The sequence below is a fragment of the Anguilla rostrata genome, chromosome 13 (assembly GCF_018555375.3).
Source record: "Anguilla rostrata isolate EN2019 chromosome 13, ASM1855537v3, whole genome shotgun sequence".
NCBI lineage: Eukaryota > Metazoa > Chordata > Actinopteri > Anguilliformes > Anguillidae > Anguilla > Anguilla rostrata.
Genome location: NC_057945.1, coordinates 19,922,889 through 19,948,014, shown reverse-complemented (window position 1 = coordinate 19,948,014; position 25,126 = coordinate 19,922,889). Strand labels below are relative to the sequence as shown.

Sequence of the window (25,126 nt, the reverse complement as noted above, 5' to 3'; positions counted from 1 at the left end):
ACATCTAGTTGAACAAAGCAAAGAATCAAAGCAATGAATCATAAGCCACATATTGGGTGAAACCACCATTTGCTGTTGATCACTCACTTGATTGATTTGAACAAATTCATTGCACTGCACCAAAACACTATCAAGTTGAGATCAGAGGTTCACAGATGCATGATAGTTCCACCTATTTTTGGAGTTGAAGCCCCATTCTCTAACCATGGCAAAACCATACTCACCATGGGTCAGTAAATATCTGCATTTAACAGCTGCTTGCAGTTAACCCAGACCCTAACAAAACCAATGGTTCAATGCAAACACTGCAACAACATTTCAGTATTCTTTAAAAAAACCAACAAAATGAGTGTATGAGTTCCATGTTTTAGAAGAGCACCTGAACAGTGAAGCTTCTCCTGTATAAAACATCCATCCATTATTTAACCCGCTTGTGCCTTGTCAGAGTCGTTGTGGGGCTGGAGCCTTACATAAAACACGTTAGCCTCTTCCTCTGTTCTCCTATTCTCATCTGTTTAATCTCAGTAAGAAAAACAATCAAGTTTATTACTGATTGATATTCTTTAATAATCAAAAAATCATAGTAAAAAATAACATGGAAAAGAAATACTGTGGGCATCTTTTGAATTTGACAATATTAAATATATTTTTAAAAATAACTAACTTTACATTTTCACTACATCAGATCATGCTGTGCAAGGTGCAACTCTTAACAAGGGTTTTGGCAAGTCCTGTGGGGTAACCATATAATTTACATCTATTTTAGCCATCCTTATGTTTTCCCCAAAGCCTTATCTGTGTGTAAGGGTAATAAGTATATTTTACTTTTACTCACGTTAGGGTCCCACATAGAAAAAAAAAGAAACATGCCACAAGATGGTCAGTTACCAAGTATAACCACTTTTGATTCCTGTCATATAATGTCAAGAATATTTTTCAATCCTGTATTTTGAAAAAAAAATTAGTTCATATATAAAATTTTATTGGTGCAAAGTACGTGTTTTTTTATCCCAAATAATAAAAAACAATACTGTCAGTTCAGTGAAGAAGTCATAAAGCTGTATCTACAACAGTGTTTATAGAGAAATGGTGAACAACGAAAAATTAAATAAGCAAACAAATGCAAATAAATAAATAAATTAATAATTTAGTTAGAACCTATTGAATTTACTTATAAGATAATTGCCAGTGTTATTTTTTCTTAAATTTACACAGTAGTAACGGCAGCAGCAGTAAGTCTGTGGAAGTGCGTGTGATGTAGAAAAAAATACAGGTTGCATTGCAAGGTTGGCTGAGTTTGTGCTTCTCTGTCGAGAGACAGTGCAGCCAGTGGAGGTTTGGGGGGTGTTACTTGGGAACAAGTCCACGGCATTGTGGGTAGTGGGGGGGTCCTGAGCTAGACGGACGTTGCAAAGAAGTGGAGCCACTTCCTGTCTTCCCTGTCCGGGGCCTGCTGGGGAATAAACAGAACAGGAAACAGGAAGTAATTATAAGAAGGGGGGTGTCCTGGACATGCCAGCCCAGCATCCCTGAGGGGGAGGAGTCTTACCTGGGCTTGGGGATCCTGCTGCCTCCAGAAATGCTAGGGGTGGGGCTACAGGGGACAGAGGCGGAACCATGTGGGGTGGGGCCACTTGGGGTGGGGCTACCACAGTGGAAATCAGAGGCGTCAACAACAATGTCATCATCTTCCCGCAGGGCACCCTCCAGCACAGCAGCCACACTGGCTGCAATGGCCGGCCCCTGGTACTCATGGGTATTCCTGCAGGGCAGGTCCTGTTGCAGCTGGAGGATATTATCAGCCTGGAGACAGAGACAGGAGAGCCAGAGAGAGAGAGATGCAAAATAAAAACATTTAGAAAAAAGACAGAAAGAGAAGGGCGGCAGTCCCAGAGAGACAAATGCAAGAATGGTGAGATATGTTGAAGGCATTTTGAGAATAGTGTATAATAAGAGATGTTGGGGGGAACAGCTGTATACTGTACCCTGTATCTGGCATCTGGCCGCAGCCTCATGGCTGTACGGGCATGCTGAGACAGAGGTCTCTTGTAGCCAACTGCAGAAACTGGACGTGCCATCATCTGCTGGGTCCTGAGACAGAGAGAGACAAAGAGATAAAGAGAGAGAGAGGGAGACAGAGGGAACTACATCAGCACAGAAGTCGCACACAGGTCACGCACACAGGTCACGTACAAACCCCACAGGGTTGGAGTCCTGATCTGTGGTCACTTCTGGCACTACGATCTTTACTTCACTCTAGTGTGTTTCTCTGCACCTCTGCACCTTGAACTAATGCACTTGTTGTACGTCGCTCTGGATAAAAGCGTCTGCTAAATGCCTGTAATGTAAAAAATGTAACAAAGACAGAGTAACGAGAGTGTGGTGAATTTGAGCAGGTACTGCATAATACTCAGACCAAAGAGGCTCTCTGGGTAGCAGTGCTTGGCTATATCAGACATTCAATTCACCTAGAATACACACATTCATTTATAGCAATACCACAATCACCTCTCTCACCATGTAGATAAAATACCTGAAATAATCAAACTATCACTACCCACGCTTTGAGTCAATGCACAAGCAGACCTAGACCAAGAGTGTAGAACACTAGTACTGGGACAGACCACCACTCAGGCCTCCAATATAAACTAACAGGACTGACAGATTCAGACATTTTATAACAAATCATTTGTCCTCTGACCTACAATAATATCTGTACATTCAGACCTTACACCTTCTAATACACAAGCACATCTGAAAAATTGAAATCATATGCTTTATTTAATTTTAAAAGGCTTAATTACATTTACAGGGACTCTTTTGTCAAGTAAGGTAATTACGAAACAGACTTATACAGAGAATAAGTACCGTCTACGCAAGTGCCTTTTTTCTACTTGATCAGCCGAATACAGGCTACACATTAATTTATTTTATATTACATTACAATCATTTAGCAGATGTCTTCATCCAGCAACCAGCAGCTCCTGCTGGTCAATCAGGCACCTGCAATTTGAGCTGCACATGAAGTGTCTTCCTCTGTCTTACGTCTGTGTGTGCCAAAGAGGTGGGTAATACCACATGCTGTCTATAGCTCATGGCCCCAGCCATAACCTCCACCCCAGCTGTACACCTGACAACCCTAGCCTCAACACCACACACCCCCAGCACACCACAAAACATCTCCGCACCTACATCCCCCCAACCCCCCTGCTTCCATCCCCCCCCACAGTTGCACCCAAACAGAGACAGAGGAGGTGGCCGGTAGGATACGGCCCAGTCTTACTCTTTGATCCGGGCAATGGGCCTCAGTTTCCATCTATCATCCTCATCATCGAAGAACGCCCTGTTGGCAATTTTATTCTTCACTTCCATAGGCATGAAGTTCTCAATGATCAGCTGCCTGAAAGAGGAAAGGCAGTGACATCAACTACCCATTCACACCCACACGTACCCAGGCACCCACCTACACATGCACGTACAGAGATCATAGCAGGCATAACCATAGCAGGCAGAGAAAAGAGCATATTCAAAATTATGATGTCAGGATCAGAGCGCAGAGAAAAAAAACACCATGTTCTACTAAGTTCTAAACAATGTGGTCAGAGGGAGGGAGGTTATACACTAAATGATGGTTATATTAGAGGTCAGATACTATATTATGAGTATATTATGAAATCTCTGTGGAGCACTGTTGGTATCTGAGCCTGTACTGAAAAAGGGGATAGAGCAAGGGGAAGAGAGGACAGGTTAAGGGCTCTGAGTTCATACTTGAGCTTCAATTCCCGGGTCACCTCGTTCTGCGTCTGCTCCAGGTCCTGCCTCTGTTTGATATGCTCCTCCTGGACATCACAGATATCGCCCTTAACAGCCTGCAGTTTTGCAAACAGCTGAGGGGCAGAGACCGAGAGGGGGGTGGGGCATGAGCAGAGGTGGAGGTACAGGGACAGGGGGGTGGGGAAAGAGACAGGGGGGTGGGGACAGGCAGGGGTGGGGGCAGGGACATAGACACATTATACATTAAGCATACTTATGCCTCCTCTCTACATCAGGAGAGAGACTTTCATCTGTTTCTGAGTTTGCAAAGTCCATTAGACTATTATCCAGCTGGGCTGCAGCAAACAAGGGTGTTCTCAACCACACACTGATGTACGCACCTTTTTCAGCTTCTTGGTCTTGATGTCCACCTCCTGCTGCAAAGAACTGTATGTCTCCTTTAGCTCCAGTGTCTCCTCGTCCCAGCTCTCCACCTGCTGCTGCATCTCCCTCTCCCTGCGTTTCTGTGCAGATATGTGCACACACACGCACAGATGCCACACACCACCGGCAGCACAGAGAGCGCATGAGGTCAGCAAAGGGACCTCTACAGCAGAAAGATCATCAGCTGAACTGAGGACTGCATGATAAGATGTCCACACTTGGTAACTTGACCCTACCTGCTCAGCAATTTCCTGTCGCTTCTGTTCCAGTATCTTCTGCTGCTCGTTGGTGTGGTCTACAATATTCTTACCCCCAACGAGCAGCTTGCTCTCCATAGCCTGAGAGAAGAAGAGGGCAGAATCATAAAACAGTATGGACATACTACTACTAATACTCCTGTAAATACTACAATTTTTCTGTCAACAGTAAAATTGTTACATTTACAAAGAGAAATAAAACAAAAAAGGTATGCAAAGACAGAAAACAAAGTACTATGTGATAAAAGGAGACTCAAATCTGGTAGAGATTTGCAGAGGTCCTGTTTGGAGCATGAGAGGCACTGGCTCACCCTGACTTTGGCTGCCAGCATCTCCCCAGCCTCCTGCTCCATCTGCAGCTCTTCCATCCTCCTCTCCTTCTCTCCCAGCAGCCTCAGCCTCTCCTCCACCACCAGGCTGCGGTCCTCCATGATGGCCTTACGTTCCCTCTCCAGCTGCTCCTGCTGCTCCTGCCAGTAGTGCGCATCTCTTCCTGCGACGCTGTCTTCCACAACCTCTTCGTTGTCCTCCTCATCATCCGGCTCCTCATGTTCCTCAAACTCTTCCCCTCCATCCCCCAGGCTCTGCCAATCACTCTTCCACCTCCTACTCCTTCTCCCCCTGCCCCCAGACCTCCTCTCCAGCTGCTCCTTCAGCCGGGCAATCTCCTCCTGGAACTCGCGCAGAAGCGCATCCTTGGGGTCCTCGTTGATGTGAGGCCTGTTCCGGATGTTCTTGGCCCGGTTGGAGTAGCGGAGCGTGGTGAGGGTCTCCTCCACATTGTAAGAGGCGGGGCCAATGTTGGCCACCATCACTGTCCTGGCATTGCCGCCCAGCGAGTCCTGCAGAAGGCGGGTGAGTTTGGAGTCACGGTACGGCACGTGTGAGCTCCTGCCGTCCACCAAGGCAGAGATGACATTGCCCAAGGCAGAGAGGGACAGGTTGATCTTAGTGGCCTCCTTCAGGCGTTCTCCCTGGACGCCCGTCTTGCTCTGCCGCTCGCTGCCCGCCAGGTCCACCAGGTTGAGCTTGCCAACCCGGATGTGGTTCTGCCTGTCGGGGCCTAGCTCGCTACACTCCACTGTGATGACGAAGATGGCGTGCGATCGTGAGCTATGTTCATTCATGTTGGTAGCGCCAACTGAGCGGTTCTGATTTCCCACATTCATGACATGCTCAATCTCAGCCACACTCTTGGTGACAAAGGAGGACAGGTCCTTGACATACACACCGGTGTCTGGCCGTTCCCTCAGCTCCAGGCGGCGGGACTGGTCTTTGAACAGCAGGTCCCTGATCTCCTCCTGATAGATCTCCAGGTAGGAGGCCCTGACCAGATACTGTTGGTTCTGCGAGCGCGATATGTGGGTGAAGATGTGCTCGAAGGAGTTGGGAATAACGCCCCTCCTCTCCGGGTCATGGCGCACTCCCTCCATGGTGTAGGTCTTCCCTGTTCCCGTCTGGCCGTAGGCAAAGATGGTGCCGTTGAAACCCAGCAGCACCGAGTCCACCAGGGGCCGGAAGGTCTCGTCATACAGGTCCAGCTGCTTGGAGTCCCAGTCGTAGACTGAGTCGAAGGTGAACACCTTGGGGTGGTCATGAGCGGAGCCCACCCTGGGGTTCCTCACTGTCACCTGCCCCAGCTTCACATCCACTGACACCACCCTCTGGAAATTTGCCGCCTTCTCCTTTTCGTTCATGGGCCGACAGCGGACCACCACCTTCACCGCCTCCAAGGACCTGCCCTTAGACATGATGAGGCGGCCACAGCGCTGCCTACTTACTTATTCACTTTTCAATTTTACCTTTAAGTTTTTTTCTATTTTATTTTATTAGGTTAGTTGCTTTTCCAACATCAGGACCTACACATAGGAGAAAAACAAAAACAAATGTTTGTCAACATTATCAACATCAATGGACAGAGTACGAGAGCAAAGACCTCTGTGCGCTCCAATGCATTGTAAAGCTACATTATATTACATAAAGAGTTGGACACCATCTGATTTTAAATTCAGAAGACAACAATGTGACTGGTCGTGTATTTAAATTAGCAGCAACAACAGATATTAAGTCTTCTCCCCCCTAATTTGGCTTGATGTATGCAACGTGTAGCCTACCGATAAAGAGAACCGCCTTGATATGCAGGCGTGCATGTGAACGGGGATGTACGCTAGGTGTGTGAATTATTAAACAGAATGAAAATATTAGACGAGATACAATGCATCATCGATGTAATACGAAATAAACCAGAAAAATAAACAAAATCTCAGCAGTTAATGGACAATTGACAGTGTCCCTTAGGCTTATTCAGCACAAATCACTGCATATTGCTCAAAATCGCCGCTACTATTTGCGAGTCTTTTCACTGCAGTCAGATGAAATCGAATCGCACATAAAATACTCGGCTTTCAAGGTCATATCATATGGTTTGCCCCTACTAAAAAGTCAGTCATACGTTTTCTAATTAACTTTGGGTGTCACTGGCATGCAAACCTTATGGCTAGCTAACATGACGTAGATGGTCGGAAGATTATAACCTTGCCTTTTAACACTGAACTGGAGAAATGTCAGTCATCTGGCAAGCAAAACTACCCATAGCCTGTCTAATGCCTGGTTAAAATCTCTAAAATTCTGTCAATCCAAAAACAACCGAGGTTGATCTTTAAAGGCTGAGAGGCTGAACTGAGCCACGAACCCTGTCGGCTAATGCAGAGTCAGGTTCTCGAGCCATTGTGATTTCGGATTTTCGGTTAATTTTGACTGTTAGTTGGCTAACGTTAATGCTAGCCTTAGCTAGTGATTTTTATTCATTGTAACGTAAATGCAGCTGGGCTAACATTAGCGGTTGTGGGTATGTTGGCTGACCGAGGAGACAACGGACACCAGGGTACTCTGGAAAGACACTGCAGTTTTATGTCAATAACTAACGCTGGAAGTGAGTGAGATTTTCTGCAGGAAGAATAGCTAGAATAAGCAAACTGTGTAACGTTAGCCAGCTAGCTAAATAAAAGCAACAGACGGATACATTTCACGGTAAACAGATTGTTCTAATCGGAACATTGCGGACAAACCAAAGACGACATAAAATGTTTTATTTGAATATAATTAGGCCAACGTTGAAATAAAGAAAACGCAACAAAAGCATAGACTAATGTAAACTGACCAGCAAACAGTGATGCCTACCTAACGTTGCAATTAACGTTACTTGGGTACTAACGTCACTTCGATAAAATCAATCGGGACGGTCCCAAACCGCAACCAAGCATAATGACAGCCTAGCAACAGCAAAATAAATTTCAACCGAAAAACATCAGGCAAAATCTTCAATCAGCGAAAAATCACACTCTGCGAAAAAAATAATCGCCAATCATTTCACATAAGTGTGATCTTACCTCATGTTTTGCTCCCCGGCTTCGTCAGCCATTATAGCTGGCTAGCTTCAGTCTTGCATTCAGCATCCCGCGTTGTCCCGGATGCAGCGGCTGCTGGACCACTGGGAGATACTAACCGAAAGGTTAGTGATGGGAACCGATCCTACCCTCCCCGGAAGATTATTCAAGCACAGAGAGCGCAATGGGAGGCACTCCGTCTGTTAAACGCTATATTAAGCATTGTCCTTTCTGTTATAAATATATAGCCATGGCGAGGTAGTCTAATGATGTCTTGCGGTTTTTCGAAGTGTAGCAAACCTTTACCTACTCGAGTAACGAATTTAACTGGACGTCTTCGGAAGGCAGAGTTAAACTACACAAGTGGAACGCGTAGAATTGCGGTTAGTAGCCTAGGGATGATTGAATAAGGACTAGGGCATTTGCACGCCTCCGCCCAAACTAGGCCTATATCTAAAAATCATACATGCCTTTAGCCGGCTGCTCAGTGGTTAGAGATAGGCTATTAAACATTTCCAACGTTGAGTCTGAATTTACGGTTGGGTGGGGGGGTTAACCCTCTCTAGACAGGGTAAACGCTCTGCTGGTTTTTTCATTTTAGCTCTCCAGGACCAGGGCTGCAGACCCCTGCTTAAAGCAGGTCAAATCTAGTTTAAAAAAAAAAGAATTCCCAGGAGTAGGCTACCATACCTTTTATTCCTGGTATGAGAAAAGCTTTTCCACAGTTTAATAAATTAGGATTTTCTCTTGTTAATTTTGTCAAAATAAAGATGTAATAATCCTTGATTTCTGCTTTGTTCCTGAAAGCAGTTAATCCAAGAAAACCCAAGAGGTTGGTTTGATTCCCTGCTACTATATGTAGGTACTACCCCTCAATAAGGTCCCTAAACCTGTACAGCCTCAGTACATGTCAGCTGTATACATGTGTAATGTGAGATGAGAAAAGACTGAAGAGGGATTACATTAGTCTACGACTGCCCCCTAGCACTGAAATAAACTTAATGCAGGAGCTGCTCCAATCAGCAGTGAGCATCGAATGAGTGAGGGTGAGGCGGAACAGAGGGAGTGAATGAGTAGGCTAAGGGTAGGAAGGAGTAGTATTTCTGTGGCAATTGACGGGTTTAATATGTAAGATTTGTCAGTCCCCAGTAGGCTATAGGCTATTCGCATCTGCTAAGACCGTAATAAACACAATAACTCAGGAAAAACACTGATCAAATACAGAAGGACTGAATGGATACTGCTTTGAGTTTAATTTACAGTTGGTGTGTGAATAATATAGGCTATGTACCTACAAGGATTGTAAGATTTAAGATAATGAGAAACATGCTCACAAAAACACGCACACGCACATATGCATGCAAACGCAGATTTAAAAATATATCGTAATATTATCGTGATTTTTTTCATATTCTAATCCTAGAATACATACGTAGGCTACTTTACATATATTGTAAAGTAAAACACACCGAGGTTGTTATTGGTGAACACGGGAAACAAAAATGTCAGCTGCGAGACTGGACCGTGTGCGTAAGAGGTAATGGAGCGGGGCGGACAAGTTCGCTTTCATCTGATCATTGGTCTCAAATTTCATTAATTTCCCCTGATTATGAAGTGTGTCAACGATTTGAATAGTCCATTGGCTAAACATACTGTTCATTTCTCCACATTATGTTAGGGAGATTGAACGAAAAATACAACGAAGTTTTAATCATGTACACTTAACGAAAGAGGAGAGGCTACATCAGCTATATCGCATTAGCCTTCAGCAAAACTGACAATAAAGGCTAACACAATTTGCGCTTCAAGATTGTTTACATCACAGAATCTGTGCGTTACTTTTTTTGCCTTGAATATTCCTAGAGTGTGGTTGCGGAGGACGAAGAGTAGCTTTATTTACATAGCCTATAGCCTATCCACAATTTTAAATGCAATAAAATGCGCACAATTTTGTGATGCCAGTTAGACTATTTAGGCGAGTAAAATATTTATTTTACACTCAAAATAGATGGGTAAAAACACATAGCGTGCCATTATTTTACACACCTCAATATAGTCAGTGTTAAAAAAAGTATCCGACTGTAACTGTAATTGTGTAAGCCTATTTGGAACACAAAAGTAACATTGTAGGATTGTATCCTAACACAAACAAGTGTGTTGGGTATTAATACATCATTTTTTGAGAGTGTAAACGATTACCATAAACGATTAGAACTGGCTACATGTGATGCTATTGAGTAGGCCCTATTTGGTTAATTAATAACTGTATTGCCAATCAAGGAAAATGAACGAGAACCGTTCGGGTGGGGACCAATGATAAATTTAAAGGCAAGTTTCCGCCCCGTCTATTTTCAGCTCTACAACCACCGTTTGAGGGAGAGGGGGAGATAGAGAGTGTGTTTGTTAAATTAATTTGCATAGCCATGGTAACAAGAAACTGTTACGTTGCTTTGGGTTTTGATGGGGACCAAGCTATGAAATGAGTCACTGGCAGGCAGACACATAAACCACGATAAATTGCCTTCCACCAGACCCTGGGAAGAACCATGTCAAGATCAGAGTTTCAGAGGCTCTTCAGCTGCTCCCTGTGATCAGTCATCTCAGAAATAAGAGATAGGCCTATCTGAGCGTCATTCCCTGCACTGAGGAGGTTCTTAATACAGGACAATGAGAAGGAAGCAATCCCCTCTCTACACATTGCTCATGTGTAAGCATAGAAAGAAGATACATTTTGGTGTTTTAGTCAGGTGAAAGAAGCATGTTTTTGCTTGCTTCCATTTTTGTACATTTTTCGGAACATGGCAGAACAAATACATGGTCACAATGAACAGGAGGTTAGAGAAAAGCTGTCAGATACAGACATGTTCGTTTTGAGAAAAGTATGAAACTATATAACCATTCTTTTGTATTATAAAGCTGCTTTGCTCCCTGTGTTTTTCATCATTGGTTGCAGGGCTAAATACTGCCACCTACTGGGAGCTATGGGTCAGTATCCTAGCTGGGGTACACTATTGGTGGCCCTGAGCATGGCTGTTCAACAGAACTCCTGAACTCTAACTGCTGCACTATACTGTCAATGAACTAGTCCTGGACGTGGTTATCTAGTCACTTAATGACATGATCAGTCCCTCACCTTATGCCCTGCAGGACAAAGCAGCTGCATATGAACTGAACAGCACGTTCACACAATTCTTTGCAAAATAAATCATGTTATTTATGGATGTATTTTAGCACAGACCTTTAAAACAAAGTTTCCATTCTCGTTCACCTCCTTCATTAATTTTACATGCCTCCTCCAACCCCCAAAGTTAATCAGACATAATGGCAGAACCACAGTCTTTGAAGGGGTGGTTGTGCTTGTTAGTGTGCTGTATAAGCAGGTTAATGATGAAGGTGAGTAAGAGCACTTTAAAACCAATCTGCAACAGGCCCCAGTGAAATCAGCCCCCACCTGAAATCAGACCCCAGGAGCCTTTTAATATTAGAGCATAAAAAATAAACAATTGCATCAGAAGAGGGCTAAGATAAAATGTCTTTCTCTCCCACTCTTACTTTTCTGCCGCATTTCTTGTAGTTTGACAGTCTTGCTCAAAAGAAGATTCCTTTGGATTGGAGGCACCAATTAATGTTGCATTAGGACCAAGAGAGAGAGAGTGGGGGGGGGGGGGGGTCAAGTCAAGGGAAATTAGTTTTACGATATAGCAATAATGCTTCATTGGTGCTGACAAAATATACCTGTAACAGCATCTCCCTTCAGTTCCTTTCATTTCAGCATGTCATGTGACTGCCAAGCTAAAGATACAAACTCCTTTCTCTAAGCTCTGATACACAAACTCATGAACATTTTTATGCATATTTATTTAGGGGGAAAGAAAGCAAAACAAAACAACAACAAAAAACATACCTAGCACAGCAGTGGAGAAGGTTGGAGTGAAGTAGAAGGAAGAAAGGGGAAGAGAAGGAAAGCTAATCAGTCTGAAGGAGTACATGTGTCCACGTATATGACACCTCATGTGACCTGCTCAAAGCAGGAAGAGGAAAGACAAATGTAGACTCAGTCCTTCTGCGAGGGTACTTCCAAAGCACACAGTGAGACTGCAGTAAGAAAGCAGGTAATTACAGACCATGTCTGCAGCACATCAGGGCATTCAGTAGGGCAGCATTAGTAAACAATGCATTTCCATAGCATTTAGAAAAACAGCTGTTAAATTTTAATCCAGAATAATTCAGAAGTCCTTTTCTTCCGTTGACACAGCAAGAAACTGTCTGCTAGCACAACTTCCAGGCGGATTCATTTTAGAATTATAATTTTTCAGTTACTGAGTTATGCTTTGGCTCTTGGGTGATAAAGTAGGACATTAACACATCAAAAAATAAAATAGAATTCTATTTAAATCTGTTTCCAGTTGTAAAAAAATAAAAAATGAAGAAAGCTGATAAAATCCCTGATATTAAATGCATGTGTTTAAAAGGACAATTTGCAATAAATATAATTTATTAGTTACAAGAGAGTAATCTTTTACTCAGAAAGATATGTACATTTCTTACTTTCTGAATATCAATAGTTTTCACCTTTACAGTTTAAAAATGATCAAAATCGTTTTAGAAATGTGAACAGTGCTATACCTGAAATACCAGCCATTGTTATATTGATATTTGTTCTTTGTTTTTTTCTGAACAATTACGAATAGGCCTACATTTTGGTGTGCATATTTTTTATTTTAACCTATTTGAATTAAAATGAATAGTAGTTGGTGTGCTAGCAATAACTTTCGTTCATTTTCGTTCTGTTGGTTGGTTTTATTTGCACTTTCCGGTTTATACAAGCTGCTGAAGCAAATCTAAAATATTAAAACTGTTTCTCTTCAATAATTATGCATGTTCAGAATACGTTTATGTAGTACTAATACAACATATACTAATAATCATAATCTTAATTCAAAACCATAAACCAAGTAATTGTTTTGAACAACAAACTTCAAATAGAGGATCACATTTTCTTACTTCATTTGGAGTTCTACCCTTTATTTCCAACAAAAGTAAACGGGGTCCAAACTAAGGCTTCACTCCTGGTATCTACCTATCATCACGCATTCCACAACCACAGTCGAAGTCTGCACATTTAAACAAACAAACAAACGAACACACACGCACACACACACATACAAACACAACCTAAAGGGAGAAAAACGAAATATTAAACATAAATAATTTTGATACAGTGGGTGAGAAACGTGTTCATGCCTTACTTAAGCAGATAATTTCCAGCGGAAAACAAACAGAATTATTGCTTTCCTTTCACCTCCACAGGCCAAGCGGAGATGCCAATGGAAGACCCTATCTGTTCCTATCCACCCCCCACTCATTGCTTCACACCAGCGACGAGAGTGACTGTGGAGAGTGGGTGAGGAAATGAGTTGATGTGACCTGGAAGTAATTCTTTCTCCCCAAAACATAAGATGAAACTATCCCAGCAGGGCGCACCGCACGCGGGACCCTTTGCTGACATCCCTCAGAAACAACGCACTCTCCCATCTCATGCAGGGCTTAATGTTTTAGAACATTTGTGGTGAAACAGAATACTTCATTTCCAGCGTTCTTGAATTTCAATATTTAAAAGAAAAAAGGAGGTTTAAATGTCAACAAATTGTATTAGTTATCGTTTAGTTTATTTTTGTCAGCTTTTAAATTTATGGATAGAATGTCAATTTTATTTAAACAAATTATGTCAATAAATAGTGAACAAAAATATAACGAATACGCATGGGCTTCTTATTACCATTTTATTTCTAATACAATATTTGGAAATTGTGTTTTTAATGTTAGCTTAAACACACGTGTACTTAGGTAATAGAGATGGTAAAATGTTCTAACAACATATACTATTAAAAATAAAAATTTTAAAACAGCTGCATATGATCGTAGAATATATTGTATTAAAGTTTAAAATGTATGAATCAGATGATATGTATTATGAAAATTATTATCAACAAACAAACATAAAACAATTGGAAAGTATTTTTAAAGACCGCCCAAACGAATGAAAAATAACCTAATTAATTTCTTTAAACGAATTAAGACATGGTATGTTGTTTACTAAACAGACAGCCTTCCATTTGGACGATATATTGTATATAGCCTAGCCTAAAACATTTATTCAAACAAACAAAAAGCAGAAGAAAGAACGAAGTATAGGCTATATATCGCCAATAAACTATTGGATCAGTTAGGCCTATGTAAATGTAAAGACAACCCTAGCCAATATCCATCATATTTCTTTATCAAACATATTATTAAAATGTATATATAATATTAAATAACTGCTTTTTTTCAAACATTTTTCTTAACACGAACACCATTTTTGTTTAGAGAACTAAGCATGGGTATTAGGCGAAACAGTTGAAAATAGGTCCTATAAAATATATTGATCAATGGTTAGGTTTTAGGATTATAATATAAAAAATAATTCTTTATGCATATTATCTCCCTTCTCATATTTATTTACATTTCTGTATGACCATTACTTTCCTTCTTTTCACCGCAACCAGAGAGTAACTTTACTTTATTCAAACATAATATATTTTCATTAAAAATATGCGAATTGGCAGGCATTAAAAAAAATTGCAACCCCTGTAGCTTAAAAAGTTTGTGAAAGTGGTCTGACGTCACACTCCCACAATGCACGCGCACCATAACTCTAGCGCTGCTGTCTGAGGAGAGAGAAACACTCAGGCCCCAAAATTATAAATATTATTTTAAAAATTAATAAAAAATATAATACAACAACAGAATCGCGCAAGAAATACCGGAAAAGGTGCAGTGCGGACTGCTACGGTAGGTTTGCATGGGATCGATCATGGAATGTTACCCGGTTCTTCGGAAATTGACCAGTGCGGTGCTGGAAAGTTTTTTTGGTGGGCTCAGTTCCTTTTTTCGCCAGTTCCTTCAACGTAGCAGAGCTTTCTGGTGTGTGCATGTTTTTAAACTGTGAGATATCAACTATCTAGTTGATATATCCGCGTATAATCCGTAGCCTTATCTGTTGTTGATATCTCTGAACATGCGATGAGCATTTATTTTATTGTGGTCGGATGTTTAGTTTTACGTAAGCAGTCGAGGTATTTAAAAACATTGAAGCATTTAATTTTATTTACGTGGTCGTCTAGCCTATTCGATCAGAGCTCTTCCTGAGGTTTTAAATTAGGCTATATTCGAGACCATTTTTTGTTTAATTTCTTAATGTGTAAAGATTTAGAATTTAATCTGGCTGAATTTAGTTAGAAGTTAATGTGTAGTTAATGTGTTAACCTGTGTTGGTTGCGTGAAAACATTTATCACATTTAGTCATTTACCAGAAAAAACTGAATTTTTCTTGCACAGGTTTTGTACATGGTCAGCAAGATTGAGAAAAATAAACTGTCGCTTATTGCAGTGTAACCATTATGCCCCGGAATGCTTTGCTCCAAAGCTGCCTTTCGATGGTTTATCAATTCTTCAGTGATTAGATTTCCACGTGTTGTTTGTACCACAGTTTCTACTTCTCGTTTGGTTTGTCTTTGATCTGGAAAGACCAAAATGCCTCCCTGGATATTATGTGCTTTTTAGATTGCTAATAAAGCTTTAAAATAATGTAAAATTACACACTAATCTGAATTAAAACCGTACTTACTGTTTTGTTTTGAAACTTTGATAAACTTTCTGTTAATTTGCGCTCAATTCCCGTAGTTGGAATACAGGCAGTGTATTATTTTGATGGCTTGAGTTGGTTCAGTTAATCAGCTAAAATGCACTCGATTCAGTTCCTATATTCATTAGCATGCATCGAATAAAATATAGTATACATCCCACATATTCAACTGGTAGGCTAATCTGAAGACAAAAAACAGCGATTCACCACTTAGACGCAGATGTTAAAATAACCGTACCAATGAACTTTTAGAATGCATCCCTTATCGTTATTGCCTATCTTGTAGTAATGTAATGTTGTCAGGAAACAAATCTGACTGCAACACCTGCAGTTTATCTGAGTGCGTAAACTCACTGAAAAATGCACAACGAATGCAATTAGTAATGGTTTATTTTGATTATCAGGTGAGGGTTTGATTAGTAAGGTCTATTGTGGAAATATGCACACGTATTCTTCACCTTTGCACAACAGATGGGATCGTCATGTTAATTAAACTACTCGGTCTTAGTCGTAAAGGATAAATAGGACGTATTGAAAAGATTTTAACTGAGATGGGCAGGGCGTAGAACAATAACTATTCGTTGGAGCAAACTTACAAATACTACTAAGTGTTCTAAAATGTCTCCCCCTCAGTAGCGCGCAGCCCACTTCCACAGCCTCGAGGTGTTGAAGAAGGAAATGGAAGTCGCATCTTTGCGAGACCGCGTGTTTCTGCTATTAATAGTAGTTGCTGTACACGTTTAAGACAATTATTGCATTTTTTGTCATGGCATCACTGTCGTTAACCTTAAATGTAAAGAACTGCTTTGGCGTATCACTGCAACATTTAACACCCGGTTGTACTCTTCACTTTCCCGTTGGTGTGGTCTGTTCATTAAGTGAAGATATATTTCTGGGATTGAATCTGTAGCGAGGTTTTGGATTCTGTTCATTAGTAACGGACAACGATACTATTGTTTACTCAAGAAAGTACACGTTTTACAAAAAGTACAGGGTTCACTGTGCACTAAACATGCTAGTTTATTTCTGCTGCTTGGAGGTGGGCAATTTGTATAAATTAGACTACACTAAAGGCGCACCTCAGTGTGTTGACATATTTTCTAAAATGTTTTTGTGAAGTTGCTCTCAATATGTTATATTTTTAATTTGAATATGCTAACAACATTCAGATGTAACTAACAAACATATCGGCAAATTTCAAATTCAACTGACAATATGCCACCTCGAGAAAACATTTTTCAGATGTTATAGTGTTGCAGAAAGAGAACAGGTCTTAAAATTTGGTTGTTTGAGAATATAGATGTGTTTTTGTTACTATTGCCATGTTGGACATGACGTGATACTTTTATATGAGGAACTTTACATGAGATTGCATCTGTCAGCCTGACCAAATTTGATCATATGGAGCAATCAATCTATAAAACAGGGTGTTTTGTATTTTGGATCTCTATCAGATGTATATTTTGCCCAGTTGCAATGATAAGGGTATTATGCGGGTAATGTCACCTTGGCATGGTTTGTTTTTGTGTAAGGGCTGTAAAATATATTCTTTAAAAACTGAAAAATAAAAACGTATTCATGCAAGATAAGTTGTATTATTGCGGACCCCCTGTGACTCAGGGAAACCTTGGCCAAAAAATCTCCTAATTTCAGCACCTCAGGGTTATTTTCATCAGAGTGATGCAGATTGGATAAACAAAGCTCTCCACACCATCCCATAATTACTGTGCTTTTGGTTTTTGGGAATGTGAAATCATCCCATCACTGTGATGTCCTCCTTCAGTTTAGGAGAGCGCAGGCTATCGGCATGCCCTGTGGAGCATGTGCTTCCAGCGGTCACCTCCCGCTCTGCAGTCTCCCAGCTCAGCCGCGCGTAGCATTGCATCAGAGACCGCGCTTTGGGTCCAGCTTAGGGTTGGCCTGTCTGCTCATAATAAGCCACTTAGGGTTTGTTTGTTCACAAATCAGTAGAAGCAAATAGTGTCACAGTTTGCAGTATTTGGGGCTTGCTCTAAAAATGTACTTGTCAGGGGCGGAAGTGTCAGCCACTTCACTCCCTGAGCCCTGTACTTGTATGAGATTGAGGCAAATGGATAGCAGCATTTGATTTTTTTTGATTAAATATACATTTATAATTATATTTTGTCCTTACAAAGATTGCGATAATGGCAAAAATATGCTGTGTTGTGGGCTGTATCTGTCAAGAGTTGGTAAAAAAAAAAAAAAAAACTGGTGTTCACCTTTAAGCTCCCAGAATGCCTCACAGAGCATGACAGAAGGACTTCATGGCTTCATGGGCAGAATTCTGATGGCAATCTGTACTGGGTGTGGTGTGGTGTGGTGCAATAGATTTCCATGTTTTAGTAATATCCTGTTAAAGGTGTCCATGTGTACATTTAGACTGTGTGTGCCTGTTTGTGTAGCATGTATACACGAGTAGTCCTGCCAAAACTCAAACACTCTCCATATCTCAGCATGCTGTCACCATGGCAATGCTTTAATCAGTCAGCTCTCTCCCCTCACTTCTTGTTTTAGTTTCACTCAGCAAATTAGGGACACCCCGTCATGATTGAAGGCAACTCTCTTCATCTCGAGTGTCCTTTGCTTATTTGGGAGACTGCCGTGTAGCACACGTCTCCAAAACACGGTTAGCCAGCATGGGCAGTAGCTACTTCTTTCACTCTGCAGATGCCAGACTGACCAGAGGGGACACTGTTTCTCATAGTACCCTGCTGACCGGAGCCCTTCCTTCGCCCTGTGGCACTACAGCCAGTAATATGCTCCATTGTTGGACTCCTGGTCCCAGTCAGCACCACGACACGGTCTGAACTGTGTGGTGTGTCGCTACCAATACACTACCCAGCAGCTCACTGAAAGGCCTCTGGGCCACAAGGCTGGGTTTGGGTTGACTGTAAGAGCTCCAGCCTGTCCCAGAGGCCAGAAAGACGTGACAGCTCATGCTCATATTCTCCTCCCTAACCTGTGGCCTTCGTTTCCAGAGTGCAATGTGAGGGCCTTCCAGAGAAAATACAGGCCCTTCATTTTTCGACCAGAATAACAGGAAGCTGTGCATACACTGGATGTGTAAGGGTTTAATTGTATCACACAGTGCACAGGTTCCATTTAAACAAATGCCTGTCACAATCTAGAAAAATCCGAATAAAAATAAACTTTTGCGAGGGGTTCAAAAGAGATGCCGCAAGTTGGTGATTTAGTTTTTGATTAACCGGATACTCTCTGAAAGACTTCAGAGTAATGTGGGACAGGGAAGCTATTTGTGAAAGACCTTGCAGGTGAAAAAAACCAATTAATTCTATCTGCAATGGGGCTGTGGCCTTTAAGTGACCACCTATAGTAAATATCAAATTCATTGGAAATCCAACACAATGTTTATATTTTGCCTTGGTGACAGTCTGATTAGTGACATTTTAGTACCAAAAAGTGAAACGGTCAGTTAAAACTGTCTGAGAAATTGAAACACAAGACACCCTTCTTTCACCCTTTTTTGTAAGAGAGATGTGCTTTTTATGATTCAGATAGTCACTACAGGAAATAAGGAGGTGAACAGGAAACTGAAGTGTGTTAAAAATATAAAACAATCACAGGGGATGGTGGAGGTGAGGGAGTCATAAGATTCAGATCTCAAATGTGAGAGAGAGACTCTCATCTCCAGCACTAAGGGGAAGCCAGATGCATGAAACCCTACCCACAGTGGCTCTTGCATTTTCTGAGCTAAGTGTACCCAGTGCACTTTACATTTTAATGTTTTGGTATTTAGGATATCCTCTTATCCAAAGAGACTTGCACATATTTTATTCACAAGCCATTCATACAGTTGGCTATATACTGAAGCGCAATTCAGGTTAGGCACTTTGCTCAGGGGTAGTAGTGCCCCACCAGAGAATTGAACATACAACCTCAGAATTCAAAGCCCAGTTCCCTAATACATTGTGGGAAGGAGAATGTGACTGGGCTGCTCTGGGATCTGTGAAAAGGGAGAATGTGACTGGGCTGCTCTGGGATCTGTGAAAAGGGAGAATGTGACTGAGTCTCCCTGTGCTTCTCCACAGAGCAGTCAAGATGGACTGTAGGCCTCCGACCCCACTCTCAACTGTCACTGTGAGGGTGACAAACATCTCCCTTCAGCACTGCAGACACACAGAAGGTAGGACCCCCCTGCCCTGCCCTGCTGTACCCTCATCTGTGGAGATTTAGCATTCTTCACCCATTCTGCCATCTGTCAATTCTGGCCCTAAAAAAGAGTATTCCCTCCTAACGCTCTGATTGGATGGATCCCCCGATGTAACAACAGTACCATCATTTAACCACTAGATGACAAATATGCCCTAATAAGTATGTTTTGCGGTCTCAATGGCACTGGAGGCAGACTACTCAAACACTTGTTTGTGCAAAGCCTGTGTTCTACCTCATACTGCTCTCATGGTTTTGTTTTGACTTTGCAGATTTGGACACTGGCAACTGTAACTGAACCCCTCCATCCCCTATCCCTCCCATACTCTCAGGCCTGTCTCCACCAGATTTGAGCCTCAAAGGCAGGGGAGTCACACCGACACCCTCATGGCCCTGGAACCCTAGGGTTGTCATGACAGCTGTTGTCAACAGTGTCCCATGCCAGTGTACCACAGTGATACCAGAGAGCAACCAACAGGGAGCTGTAGCCAGGCAGTGCCAATTGGTTGGAGCAGTAGAGAGGGGTTTGGAAAGAGAGAGAGAGGGAGATTGGGAGAGAGAGATAGAGAGGAATTGGGACGGGGAGAAAGGGACAGACAGGGATTTAGAGCGGGAGAGGATCAGCAGTGAGTGTGAGGGCTGTGGTAGTCTGTGCGGTCTCAGTTCTGGGCAGGATAAGCTCCGCCTCCCTGCCTGCAGACCCCTGCTTTGCTCTCACCTATTCTGCGAGAAGGCCTTCACCTCCAAGTACAAACTGCTGAGGTAAACAACACAAACTGCTCAGGTAAACATCATACACTGCTCAGGCAAACAACAAACACTGCTGAGGTAAACAACATACACTGCTCAGGTAAACAACAAACACACTGCTCACGTAAACAACACACGCTGCTCAGGTAAACAGCACACACACTGCTGAGGTAAACACAGACACAGTTCAGGCATACACACAGCTTATACCTATATGGGTGTTGAGCGTTGGAGCATGACCCCACCATGCTTTCTCTCCAGGCACATGGCCACACATTCCCTGCAGAAGACACACCAGTGCTCCGTTTGTGCGAAGATGTTCCACCGTAAAGACCACCTGAAGAACCACCTGCAGACACACGACCCCAACAAGGAGGCCTTCAGGTGTGGAGAGTGCGGCAAGAGCTACAGCACCAAGCTGGGCTACAAGCGCCACGCGGCCATGCATGCCGCGGCTAACGGGGACCTTACCTGTAAGGTGTGCCTGCTGCGCCTGGAGACCACACCCGCCCTGCTGGAGCACCTGAGGGGCCACTCAGGTGGGGTGGCGGGCGGGGTCAAGGAGAAGAAGCACCCGTGCGCCCACTGCGAACGCCGTTTCTACACCCGCAAGGACGTGCGCCGCCACATGGTGGTGCACACGGGCCGCAAGGACTTCCTGTGCCAGTTCTGTACTCAGCGCTTTGGCCGCAAGGACCATCTCACCCGCCACGCCAAGAAGAGCCACTCCCAAGAGCTGCTGAAGGGTGGGGCCGAGTCACAGGGCGTGGATCCGGGCGGGGCCCCGGGCCTGGCCATAAAGGAGGAGCTGAGCCCAGTGATGTGCAGCTACAGCCCCATGGGCCTCTACGGCCCCCATCTGCAGGCCACGCCCACTTCAGGCGGGGCTTACCACCCCCTGATGGCTGGCTCTTTGGGGATGGGCTGCCACATGGAGCCCTCGAACCCACTCCACCACTCCCACCCGCACCTGCACCCCCGACACCCCCATCACCTGCACCCTACACACTCTCCTCCACCCCGCCCGCCCCCCCAGACCCTACCGGGATCTACCTCATACCTGAAACTAGAAATGGAGAGCTTCCTGATGGACCTGCAGAGTGGGCTTCCAGCCCCGCCATTGGCTGAGGCTCCGGGCTCTGCCCCCACCTCAGACCTCCCCCACAGCCTGCAGGCAGAGAGCCCTGCCCCCATCGCAGAGTCGCTGTGCATGGCCAACATGGACGTGACCCACCTTCTGAGCTTCCTTCCACTCAGCCTACCTCCCTACAGTGCCCCCCTGAGCGCAGGAGGCCCTACTGCAGGCTACAGCACCTCCTCAAATTCTTCCTCTGCCTCCTCTTCCTCCTCCTCAACCTCACATGGCACAGAGCCCCTCTCAACACCTCTTACCTCTCTGCGAACCAGACCTCAGGAGCCTTCGGGCCACGCCTTTAGCAGCCACACTCTTCCACGCTTCCACCAGGCCTTCCAGTGAGAGCCAGGCCCCTCCCCTAGGGAGAGCCAGGCCCCTCCCCTAGGGGATTCAAGCTTCAAAAAGGCTCAGATTCTTAAAAACTTGTAATGTAGTTGCAAAAGAGAAGAAAAACAGATTCATGTTCTGTTTTCTTTGATTTTGTTATTCCTCTCCCCCACACCAGGAGTCAGTATCAGAGTTCACTGGGAAATTAGGCTGCCCTTGTTTATTATTGGTGATAATAATAATAATAATAATAATAATAATAATAATAAAATAGTATCATGGTGGACAGTGTAGATCAGAACAGAGATTATTCCCTTCACATAGTCTAGTTTGGGGTAGATTATGTGGGAGCTGCTTTTCCCCTCCTGACATGTTATTGTCTGTGTTGTGCCCCAGAGGATCGCAGACAAGAGAGAGAGAATGTGTGTGTGTGTGTGTGAATAGAGTAATGAAAGGCAGAGATGGAACCTGCTTTGCCACTCCCTTTTTTCACACGTAATTCTCTCGCACACTCAAGTGTTCTGACCCAGTTCCAGAGGCTTTGGTCTGACTGCCGCTGGCAGTTGGTCCGCAACTTTGAGAATGTGCTTCAGCAGATGTGCCATTATTTTTTTTATTTTTCACGTACATTGTTTTTCATTCATTCTAGCTAGGCCAGAATGAGTGATGAATTAGTTTTGAAAATCTGGCCATGAGTTTGTAGTTTGAAGAATGAGCCACGAGATTGGAAAAAAAAAAAGATTTTAACTGTGCTTCATCCAGCTAATAAAACTGGACAAAACGGACAGGACAGTCCAAGATGAACAAAGCAACACTGCAAAAAAAAAAAGTGTTTTAACAAGTCTTTTAGTCTTGTAATGAGACTTAAAATCGTATTTCTTTCTCTCAAATATGAGCTTGTTTTAAGTTATTCTTTGCTTGACAAGTGAAATTTTCTCACCCTATTGGCAAATCCTGAAGTGAATCAAACTATTTCACCCCATTGGCAATCTTTTTGTCTTATTCAGCCAAAAAGTAATAGAAATAAGACTAAATTGCTTGTTAAGATTGATTTTTTTTAGTTTTGCTGTGAGGATCCTTACCCAGATTAGTTGACAGGGACTAACCTGCAATAAGGAGAGCTGGAGCACTCAAAGCTTAGAAAAAACACCTTCAAAACAGGGTCACTGACATTGAGAGACATCGTTTTGAGCCATTCGATGGATTCATCCTTAGTCACACCTCTAGAGAGGGTGTAAATGTGTATGGGATTCAGTTATAGGATAGTGTCTGTTGTGTGTGTGTGTGTGTGTGCGTGTGCTTTTGAGTTTTTAAACCAAATTATAAAAAGTGATTGCTGCATTTTATGTATCTGATGCACCACAATATCCAGCATTTAACAAAAAAAAGAATGCAAGGGCAATAGACATGTGCCACTGCATTGACAGCAGTGAGGCTCGGTTTAGCTATAGGGACCGATGGAGGCACCGGGCCCATGCTGGGTAAAGCTAAGATCAGCATTCTTATGGCCACAGTGATGGCAGAGCAGTGCTTCATGATCCCAGTAATGGGCGGTACCACCGCACTGCTAGTCACAGACATGCTTGAACAACGACCAAGTGAGTCCCTGTGATGGTGTACAATGGCTCTGTGAATTTAAAGATTCAGGAAGCCTTACTTTCCCATCACCCCAGATTTACCAGTGGCACATCATAAGTTAACTAAGCCAAGAAAAAAAAACTTAATTGAAACAAAAGTGCTACCCACCCCTTGATGTTTATAATGTAGATTTTGTTTGACAAGTAGAAGTAAATCTATATTTTAGGCTATTTTTGTATTTAAAAAACTAAGCCGATAACAGACATGCATGAGTAGAGACCAAGGGGCAAAATAAATATATAAAAAATTATATATTGAATTTGAGAATAATTTTGCAGTGTAAAAAAATGCCAAAACAAAATATTTTCTCCTTTTAAAAATATTGTGTAGATAGTTTAATTAAAATAGATTTTATCATTTCCCATCTCTGCAGGGGAACAGTTGTAAGGACCAAGCAGAGATGATGTATCTATTTTTTAAGTCAGCTACCCTAAGGCGAAGCCTTCCTGGGTCAGTGCATGCCATGAGACACACATGCCATTATGCGTCCTTTATTATATTTCTAACAAGACTACAATTTTAGGGCAGTTTCCCTTTAAGGTGAAGGCTGACCCCCTGGTGAGGTGGCCCATTCTGACAGAAACCCACTCAGTATCATCAGTTGATCTGACCTACCATGGCCCAGGCTGCTGTGACCAAGTTTGAGCTTATTTTGGTCAGGCCAAGACAGTGACCAAAGGTCTGTTTAGACTATGTATTAGTAAGTAGCAGTGTGTGTGTGTGGGTGTTGTGGTAACATTAGACACAAAACTGATTGGGCAGATTGTATCCAATCACACAAACCCCAGTCCATCAGTGTATATGTTATTTTCCTGCTGCTGCCCCGTCCCCCCATTTTAAGGGCTTATTTATGCTGGTAGATTATCATAAATAGCTTTACTACTAAATGAAACTAAGATTAGGGTGCCCTGTGAAATAACTTATTACTTTTAATGGTACAATAAAGGTGTGGATTATTTAAACCTAGACACCACAGGAGGCTGAGACTGAACTGTGAGGTGACTTAGGGTTTTCACCTCTTCCACACCCTCTCCCCAGAGTGAAGGAGCAGTTTTTACTTTCAGATGGTGAAGGCACAAGGAACAGCGAGTCAAAACATACAAAAAGTATAATTTCACAACATCTCAGAATAATACTGAAACCTGCTTTTCTGAATCACCAGTCCTGTCGTGATCGCAGCGGGAAAACCTGGAACACGGGGTTGAAAGGAGCGCAGTTTGTGATGTATTTGGTCTACTCTGTGTACAGTTGTTGGCTACAGCCAAGCTGGCGTAGAGTTGAAAGGCCTTTCATATGCGGCTTTGCCATGCCGTCCATGGGCACCTGATTGGCCAGCGAGGGGTCGCTAGAGAGCGATGAAAGGCGGACCGCTAACCGACTGAACTTTCCCGTACCCTGGGCAATCACCAATGCAATCACCAATTGCGTATCACCGTATGGAGCCACTGGCCACAGCTGGCACTGGCACGGTGGGGCTCATCCGTGTACCAGAGTGCAGTGACTGAACTGAACCATTCGCCTGCTCGCTTGTGTGCACAGGGCTCTGGAGTGAAACCCG

General features: G+C 43.0%; 2 protein-coding genes across 5 annotated transcripts; one reads left to right on the top strand and one right to left on the bottom strand.

The window, feature by feature from the left end:
• Nucleotides 1-401: 401 nt before the first annotated feature.
• Nucleotides 402-15,788, bottom strand: LOC135237308 (kinesin-like protein KIF3B). Of its 3 annotated transcripts, none has more exons than XM_064304336.1 (10): nt 15,510-15,788; nt 7,844-7,954; nt 4,766-6,313; nt 4,434-4,535; nt 4,155-4,277; nt 3,769-3,887; nt 3,284-3,400; nt 1,986-2,091; nt 1,550-1,803; nt 402-1,453 (listed from the first exon to the last, which is right to left on the bottom strand). In XM_064304336.1, the coding sequence occupies exons 3-10, from the start codon at nt 6,203-6,205 to the stop codon at nt 1,348-1,350; spliced, it is 2,367 nt and encodes a 788-aa protein (XP_064160406.1). In that variant the 5' UTR covers nt 6,206-6,313; nt 7,844-7,954; nt 15,510-15,788; the 3' UTR covers nt 402-1,347. The 3 variants fall into 3 exon arrangements, with proteins under 3 accessions (XP_064160406.1, XP_064160407.1, XP_064160408.1); XM_064304337.1 differs by having other exon boundaries at nt 7,844-7,944; XM_064304338.1 differs by having other exon boundaries at nt 404-1,450; nt 15,510-15,786.
• Nucleotides 14,524-23,276, top strand: LOC135237311 (zinc finger protein PLAGL2-like). Of its 2 annotated transcripts, XM_064304348.1 has the most exons (4): nt 14,524-14,674; nt 19,598-19,692; nt 19,991-20,480; nt 20,730-23,276. In XM_064304348.1, the coding sequence occupies exons 3-4, from the start codon at nt 20,131-20,133 to the stop codon at nt 21,943-21,945; spliced, it is 1,566 nt and encodes a 521-aa protein (XP_064160418.1). In that variant the 5' UTR covers nt 14,524-14,674; nt 19,598-19,692; nt 19,991-20,130; the 3' UTR covers nt 21,946-23,276. The 2 variants fall into 2 exon arrangements, with proteins under 2 accessions (XP_064160418.1, XP_064160419.1); XM_064304349.1 differs by lacking the exons at nt 14,524-14,674; nt 19,598-19,692 and having other exon boundaries at nt 20,386-20,502.
• The last annotated feature ends 1,850 nt before the right edge of the window (nt 23,277-25,126 follow it).